At 38.6% G+C, this 9,488-nt stretch overlaps 1 protein-coding gene across 1 annotated transcript in view; it reads left to right on the forward strand.

Moving 5' to 3' along the window:
- The window catches only part of LOC106459017 (cyclic nucleotide-gated olfactory channel-like), a 64,944-nt gene that overhangs the window by 10,719 nt on the left and 44,737 nt on the right, over positions 1-9,488 (forward strand). Inside the window, exon 4 of the mRNA XM_022385396.1 lies at positions 9,122-9,166. Coding sequence (XP_022241104.1) covers positions 9,122-9,166 — 45 coding nt within the window. The remainder of the gene's footprint in view (positions 1-9,121; positions 9,167-9,488) is intronic.

Raw genomic sequence — 9,488 nt, forward strand, 5'->3', positions numbered from 1 at the left:
GCCGCCTATGTCAGAATACGCTAGGTGTAAGTGATGTAAAAGTCCAAAAAAGTGGATCCAATGGACACCATTGATGGAAAATTTATCACTCAACGTTATTTAGTAGTTTATCGTAAGAAGCTTCAAAATCCATTATCTAAGGACAGGAAGTAAAACTAAATTAATTTCACTTAAAATGCAATAACGTTTTTAGAAGCAAGACATCCCTTCATCAGGCGACTTTAGTCGTAATTATACTTTAAAAGATAAACCTCCCTTCATCAGGCGACTTTAGTCGTAATTATACTTTAAAAGATAAACCTCCCTTCATCAGGCGACTTTAGTCGTAATTATACTTTAAAAGATAAACATCCCTTCATCAGGCGACTTTAGTCGTAATTATACTTTAAAAGATAAACCTCCCTTCATCAGGCGACTTTAGTCGTAATTATACTTTAAAAGATAAACCTTCCTTCATCAGGCGACTTTAGTCGTAATTATACTTTAAAAGATAAACTTTAGTTGTGATGATATTTTAGAAGATAAAGCTTCCTTCAGCAGGTGCCTTTAGTTGTGATGATATTTTAGAAGATAAAGCTTCCTTCAGCAGGTGCCTTTAGTTATGGTGATATGTTTCTAGCTCATTACTATTGCCATCTGTATCTAGCTCATTACAAGTAGTTTCATGTGTATCTACTTCATTAGTACTGCCACCTATACCTAGCATATTCGTACTGTGAACTCTATCTTCCTCGTTAGTTGTGTCATCTGTAGGGCCCGGCATGGCCAGGTGGTTAGGACGCTCGACTCGCAATCTGCGGGTCGCAGGTTCGCATCCCCGTCCCACCAAACATGCTCGCCCTTTCAGCCGTGGTGGCGTTATAATGTGACGGTCAATTCCACTATTCGTGATGACTAGTGGGTGGTGATGACTAACTGCCTTCCCACTGCACTGGCGCAGATAGCCCTCGTGTAGCTTTGCGCAAAAAAACAACAAACAAACAGTGTCATCTGTATCTAGCTCATTAACACAGTCACCTGTATCTTGTCTCTTTGGTAGTGTCATTTGTATCCATCTCTTTATTAGTCTTATTTTTATCTAGCTAATTAGTACAGTCACCTGTATCTTGCTCTTTGGTAGTGTCATTTGTATCCATCTCTTTATTAGCACAGTCACCTGTATCTTGCTCTGTCATTTGTATCCATCTCTTTATTAGTCTCATTTTTATTTAGCTCGTTAGTACTGTCAGTGTAAGTAGCTCATTTGTACCGTCACCTGTAACTTCCTTGTTAGTAGTGTCACCTGTATCTAGGTCGTTAGTAGTGTCATATGTATCTAGCTTACTAGTAGTGTCACTACATCTAGATCATTATTACTGAAACTATAGCTAGATCATTAGTAGTGTCATATGTATTTAGCTTACTAATAGTGTCACTATATATAGATCATTAGTAGTGTCATCTGTATCTAGCTAATTAATAGTGTTACGACGCTGGTAACACGTGATGAGTTTCTAGAAGGATCATGAAGGCCCGAGTGTTTGCTACACTCCCTCTATTTTAGTATATAAGCCCGGCAAATGATTGCAGATATAGAGATATAGAGAGAGATAATTGAGTAAAGCGAGCGACTGTAAGTAAAGTGCGTGAATCGTTGTGAATTATAGCGTGTGTTTAAGTTATAGTGCCTGTAGAAATTAAGTGTATTGCAAAGTTGTATTGAGAAAGAATCAACTAGTTTTATTTAAAAAAGGACTTGTATCGCTGAAGTTCTTCGGAAAGAATTTTTACAGGAAATTAACAAACGAACAGAGACGTAACAATAGTGTCATCTGTAAATAGGTCTTTTGTAGTTTCATCTGTATCTAACACTTAGTACTGTCACTTGTATATACGTAACACTTGATCCATGCTGAACATTACTTTTAACTACCATATTTAGTTTGTTGTTCGGGATAGAGTTTTATATGAGGTAAGCATAATAAAATATCGCTTATAACAACTTTATAACTTTCGTTACATACATTGATATCTATCATATCATTAGTTCTATATCTCCAGAGAACAAACCTCAGATTTGAAATAATTTTTCTGAAATCATTAAAGAATCTAAAGTATTGTTTAATCGGTATCCATAATTTCATTTTATTACTATTTTTGTTAGAATAAATCTTTTGGTAAAACCTTTTTTGGCCATTTGAGTTATGTATTTCACAAGAAAATACCTAAAAGTTATTACCAGCATAGGGGTTGAAGACTTTTGCAAGGCACTGTAGCTTATTATTAGTGTTATCTGTATCTAGCGCAGTAGTTGTGTCATCTGTATTTTACTGATTATTAATTTCATCTGTATCTTGCTCATTATTACTGTCAGTGTAATTAGCTCATTTGTACTGTCACTTTTAACCTGCTTGTTAGTAGTGTCACCTGTAACTAGGTCGTTAGTAATTTTAACTGTACCTATCTCATTCATACTGTCATCTGTATCTACCGCCTTAGCACCTGTATCTCTGTCTAGAGCTTGTATCTTTCTGATTGAGAACTTTATGCATATAGGCTTGATAATTAATATTGTTACCATTTCGAAAAACGTTTAATACAGATAGGTAACTCTTTCAGCCCTATTGCTGACACATCCCAGCTGATGGCATGTTGAAGCAGACATATTTGCCTAGAGCTACAACTTCAATCAGTGTATAAACCCTATGCATGTGACGTCATGCATACATTACCAGAAAGCCGTTAAAAGTAAACACCACCATTTTGGGCGTAACAGAGAGACAATCTATTAATCACAACGTAGTTGCTGGTATTGGAATTTGGGATCAATTATTTGAAGTGACATTCAGATGTGCAGCAGTTGGTTGTACAAACAACCTGAAAAAGAATGCGGAGTTATCGTTTTATAAGTTTCCAAAAGATTCAGTATGTAGAGTTAAATGAACTGCAGCAGACCCGGACAACATTGACAAGGACTGGAAACCGTCATCATACCATAGACTATGCAGTTCCCGTTTTAAATCTGGTTATAATTACTTATAAAAACAATGTACCTTGTCACAACTATATTGTACAGATCTTGGGAAGATCTGTAGCTTGTAGATATTTAGTGCTTCCGTAATCTAAATACTATGATACCGGCTCACAGAAACAGTGATGGGTGGGCGATAATAAAGACAAGTGGTCTTAAAACCCATGGCTTATTTATGTAAAATATAGACTAATGTATACTGAAGCAAGTGGTCTTACAAGACAAGAGGTCTTAACATGCAGCACAATACGGTGTAGTATATCTAAGTTCTAAATTTACCACTGATAGAACATTAACAATAGGCCTAGTAACTAAAAACAACTTTGACGTACACTCCAGTAAGCTATGTAGTTGGACATTTTGTTCACTTTCCACAGTCTGACATCATGCACTAAGCCGGCCACAAACTACTTATAAGCATCAAGGCTTTTATAGGTCTTGAACTGCTTTCCAATGTAAAAAGATGTTGTCAGGACTAAACAACTTACGATATCTATATCCTAAACCTGTGGGACTTTAACATTGGTTTGTAGGCTTAACTTGGGTCCTCCGTTTGCAATGTCGACTAATATACTGGCATTTAGCGCGATTTTCATTGCTGACAAGATTGAATAAGGAAATTTCATATCAAGACCAACTTTTCTGCACTTCATATCTTGACTTGTAAATATTGTATAATTTGGTAGTAAGTTCGCGAAAAATGAATGGAGAACTAGCTTCTATGTGATTCAAGGCAAGTGAAATGGCATACAACTCAGCAGTGAACACAGAAACTGTATAGAAATCCTGTGAACAACCACCAAGGCACAACAAACCATGGCAGAACCCACAGAGTCATCTGATTTCGAACCATCCATAAAAACGGGAATGTTTCGAAAGCTGTTCAGCAAAGAGAAGATGTACTTCCAACAGAGTCACCTGATTTCAAACCAGCCCTAAAAACCTAAACAGAAGAATGGTTTGAAAGTTGTTCAGCAAAGAGAAGACGATACTTCCAATCAAGAGTATCCACCATCCTCAGATGATTCAAAGAAAGGTCATAAGTGGGGGCAGTAACAAGCCATGGAGGATTCGGCTGGCCATCAGATACAGCAGCATAATCCAATGACAGACTCAATTCAGCCAGCTGTGCCTGGATATGAAGGACAAATGAAGGAATGACTGACTGTCAATTCTGAAAGAGCGAAGCTCCCAAGGAAGGAAGATGCAACCCTTGGTGGAATGCAATGGCAAGAATCGAAGCTCGTTAAAATGCAAAGTTTCAAATGTCAGAGGTGAAGAGAAGGTTTATGGAACCCAGTGTAAAGACTAAGGACTGCTGAAGTGCAGAAAGCCCCCTTGCAGAGCTGAAACCTCAGATGGTACACAGGATCCAACATCTTCAAGCAGAGGTCCTGGCAGAACTATAGACCAGAGACCAATGGTCCAGCTTGGATTATATGAGGGCATGATAGATCTGGAGCATAGAAGAGAGGACGTGAATGATGTTCAGTACTATTGTACACTTGACACAAAGCTGTTTAATGTGAGAAATGAAAGTAAAATTAGAGCCAAAGATAAGTCCAAAAACTGCATCTCAGGAGCCATGGGAAGAGTAACACCACCGAGTCAGAGCTAAGGATTAGGGTGTAAATCCCGTTGACAGCAAAAATAGATGCAAACGGTTTTATAGAAGAAATGAAGGTGAAAGTCGTCAACATAGAAACTGTTTGCAACAGTAGGAGGAATTTGTTTACTGATAACATTGATCTCTATACTGAAACGAGTGACACTCAAGACACAACCCTGAGGAACTCCAAATTCCTGTGTGAAAGAACAGGAGAGGGTAGAACCCACGTGGACTTGGAATCTCTCATCAAGTAAAAATACAATAATAATACTGGGCAAATAGCCATGCAACTGATAGAAATGGAGGTCTTGCAAAATACTAAACATTCATGTAGTGTTATAAGCCTTCTTAAGATGAAAGAATATAGAAAGAAGATGCTCTCTCTTGAGGAAGGCTTCCCTGATCAAGATTTTGAAACAAATCAAATGGTCCACGGTAGAGTGCTGTTAACAAAAACCACATTGGGTTGTTGTTTAATTTAAGGAACAAAACAAGATGAACATTATCCATCCTCTCCAAAACCTTACAGAGAGAGCTAGTCCAAGCAATAGGACGATAATTAGAAGGAATCTTGAAATACTTCCCAGGCTCCAAAAAAGGAACGACAATAGCCTTGTGCCAAGCATCTGAAAAATAATTCTCCTGCCAAATGTTCAAAACAACCAGAAGAAGAGGAAGAGAGACAGGAGAGAGATGGTGCAGCATCTCATAATGAATATCATCAAATCTGACCAAAGTACTGCAAGAATGATGAAGAGTGAGTTTAAGTTCCATCAGTGTAAATGGGTGATTATAATCATAGAGATGATCTGCCCGAAAGGAAGGTGGCGATCTATCAGCCCAAGACTTGATGGCCAAGAAGGTGGGAGAAGAGACAAAAGTAGTGGAAAGGTGGGAAAAGCACTCCCCAAGAGTATTGACGATACTCTGTACATCAGCAACTTCATGGCCATTGGAGATCATGACGGAAAGAGGATGATAAGCATACTTCCCACTGACCTTCCAAATCTTGTCCAAGACGACCTTAGAACTGGTGGTAGAAGAGATGCTGGTGGTGAACTTATTGCAAGGTTCCTTCTGGCTTTAACAACTGACTAGCCAAGCATGGACATGGGTTTGCTGGAAAGTAATGCAGTTGGAATGAGTGGGATACTTGTGAAAGATATCCCAAGACCATTTCTGAGCCTTCCATGCTCACTGGCAGGCAGGTGTCCACCATAGACGAGAATACTGTAGGAAACTTGTCAAGGTTTTGGGATGGAATGAACAGCTGCTTGAATAATACAATCAGTTACTGCCTCCATCCAGTCGTTAATAGATGGAAGACTATCCATAGCAGGATCGAGTTCTGAGAGAGAGGTGAAGGAGTGGTGGGAAAATGAACACTGCCTCTTGATAAAAAGTAAAGTGGAACAAATGGAGGAATCAATTGCAGTAACAAAATAGGTGAAAGAACCAGTAATGAAGAGGGAAAGATAACAGTAACCACCCCAAATGGGATTCTATCCATTAAAGTCTCCCAACATGAAAAAAGGAGACAGCAGCAGGTCAATAAAATGATCAAGGGATACTTGATTGTAAGTATCTCCTGGAGACAGGTAAACAGAACACACAGTGATGGTATGATCCATAGAGATACGGATGATTATAGCCTCCAGGAACATATCTAGTGGTACAGACATAGTGGGTACGTGCCACACCACCATGAACTCATCCATCACACCATCTGTCATTCCTGTTCAAGGAAAACTGCCAAGATGTGATAGTATCAGCAGGCCAAAGGAATGTTTCTTATAAAGAGAGACACCCGGGGTGATAGGAATTGATCAAGGCCTTAATGTCAACCAAATTAGACCGAAAACCTCTACAGTTCCACTGTATCAAAGTAGCTATTGTTACTTTCATGGAGAATAACTGGGTGGAGAACCTATGTTTGAGGCATAACGTTTTTATTTAGTACAAAGAGGTCTATTGTCCTCCATGGAACATGCTTTAGGACGTTTTGGCATATCACTGTCGGAAGAAGGTGACTCCAGTGACTGAGGGCGTGACTCAATAATGGTTCTGCACCTCATGGCTGACTGAGAGGGATCCGAGTAGTCACTGGATTTAATGGTGGGGATAGAGACAGGAGTAAATGTGGACTTGTCAACTCATGCAACCATTGAGAGCAAAAGACTCTTTACATGGTGAAAGAAAGACTCTGTTGGAGGCATAGAAAGATCTTTCTGCACTCCCACTGTAGCAGTGGAATAGTGTGCAGCACCACAAGTCTGAGATGGAAGAGAGGACAACATCTTCCGAGCCTCGGGGTAAGAAATGGGGTTTACAGTTCTCAAGAATCATACTTCCTTTTCCTTCACCCACTTAGGGCAAGAACGAAAGTAAGAGGAGTGGGAACCATCGCGATTGATGCAGTGAGGGTCCAGTTGACACTCGTAGGCATTGTGGCCTTTGCCACCACAACAAGCACACGTCAAAGAACCACGATAAGATGTCTCAGAGTGTCCGAACTTGTGATACTGGAAACACCTTAGACAATTAGGAATGTAGGGATGCACCTTGATAGAGGCAGGAGGATGTGGAGATGTAAACGTTAAAATAAGAATCTGGATAAGCTGCATAATTCCATCTTTACAAATGGCAATACGCTGAACAGCTGAAACTCCTTGGCTGTAGAAACCAGCGAGAATCTCAGACTCGGGGATGTCAAGTAAATCCCTCTCAACAGTTACTTCACAGACGGAATTCAAAGTAGCATGGGGAGTAACATCAATAGGTATATCCCATATAGACTTCGATTTGAGGAATAGGTTGCTATGTTGTGCTGTAGATGTCTCGACCAAGATGTCACCAGAATGTGACTTGTTGACTGACTTTGGAGAGCCAGCAAAGCCCTTCCAGTCCCTTCTGAATGAAAAAGAGAGACGTTTGCCCTAAAGATTTGTCAGACAGAAAATGCAAGATTAAAAAAGGAGGCACAGGACCCAACTGGGTTGGTGACTGTGGAACAGAGTCTGCTAGATGTGGCCACTTTCCAATTTTTGTGTTTTTAAGGTTTTTTGGGGGTCACTTGGTGAGGGATCCATAAGAAATGGAGAATATTCAGTGCCCACTGACCCCACCCACCATGGAGCTCTACGAGAGGAAGCATTACAACGCTAAACAATGACATTGTTGCTATGCCAGGTTTTGTGGGCACCATACCCAAACACCAACATCAGACACAATGTCCACAACACCTGTTGAAAACGTTCAACACTGGTACTTAGTTGACCCTAGCATACAGAACCTTTTCTAGGAGGTCCCCTCACCACGTACAGAAATCCACCTCGAGGGGCTATCCACCTATAGAAACACTATCTGCCTTTGTAAAATGCATGTAATATGCCTTGTAAGACCATCTATCTATAGAACCCTAGTAAGACCATAAGCCTAGTAACACCACTGCCTATAGAATCTTAGTAGTACCATTCATCTAAAGAACCTTAGTAACACCATCCACCTATAGAACCTTAGAAACAGCATCCGCCTACAGTAACAGGCCCTCTGGTATCGAACTATGATGACACCATCTTCCGAAGGACAGCAGCGTCCTCTGGTTCCACAATTAGTACCCCTCAGGTGTTGGCCTACTTTACATATTACTTAATAGTTATATAAACCTCAAACGGTATCATTTGTTTATTACGTAACAGTTGCGTAATCCCAGACAGCGGCATCGTTTAGTCGCTGAACTACTGACGTCTGTAAAATATAATAGTTTCCCTAAAAGTATTTTTTAATACTTCCTATCGATAAATTTTCACAAATAAACAGATTAATAAAATATCGTCTTCATGCATTCGCATTTTGTTGTAAGCCTAAAAGACTTAAATACTTTTTGTAATCGTTCTCTGTTTTTAACGATACATCGTACAAATCACTTGCCCATAATGCACGTTCGAAAGCACTCGTCTATAATATATTGTACGAAATCACTAGTTCATAATACACTTACTAAGTCACTCGTTGATTTATTCGAAAAACACTCGCTTATTTAGAATATTTTAATTCTTTAGCTATAGAAAAGTATAGTCTTCGAAGAAAAAACTAGTTTCGGTTGTATATACGTCACTGAATATACTTTAATGTACATATGAAAAATGGTGTTTCATATATAGACCTGATTCTAGAAGTACCGTTAAGCGTTTTTAGACATTAGACGTTTTGTGATACTAGTAGCATCATGAATAAGAATAATGCAATGGATTTGTTGTTATTATTATTTCTTAATTTTGTTTTCAATCTTCTCTATTATTATGAAATCCTACAATACACTTTTTAAATCTAAAAGCTGATCTATCTTTATAGTTAAATGGTTAGCATAGTAATTTTGAAAAGTTTAATATATTTTATTATTCTTCAACGTTGACTGAGAGTTCTTTACTGACTTATTCTCTAAATCCTTTAATGATTAAGTTTGTTCTTGCAGATCTTACCTCTATGTATGTTTCTTTCAGAATTTCTTTGCACACCAAAGCATGTCTTATGTACTTATGGTGGTGGTAAGTAATCCTTTGTTTAAACCTAAACTTCGTTGATTGAGTTACAAAATCTGCAGTTTCCTGTTAGTTCTAGATTATATTATGATTACTATCATTTCAAATTATTAATTTATGTATTCGTATCATAAATTTGTTTGAACTGTGCTTTTTGCGTCTGAAGTTTGTTTGAATTACCCAGTGTTCTCCTTCTAAAATAGTCACGACTAAAGGCATCGAAATATCATAACAACTAAAGGCACCTGCTGAAGGAAGGTTTATCTTCTACTATTGTCATCTGTATCTAGCTCATTACTATTGCCATCTGTATGTATCTAGCTCATTG

The sequence above is a fragment of the Limulus polyphemus genome, unplaced genomic scaffold, assembly GCF_000517525.1.
Source record: "Limulus polyphemus unplaced genomic scaffold, Limulus_polyphemus-2.1.2 Scaffold547, whole genome shotgun sequence".
NCBI lineage: Eukaryota > Metazoa > Arthropoda > Merostomata > Xiphosura > Limulidae > Limulus > Limulus polyphemus.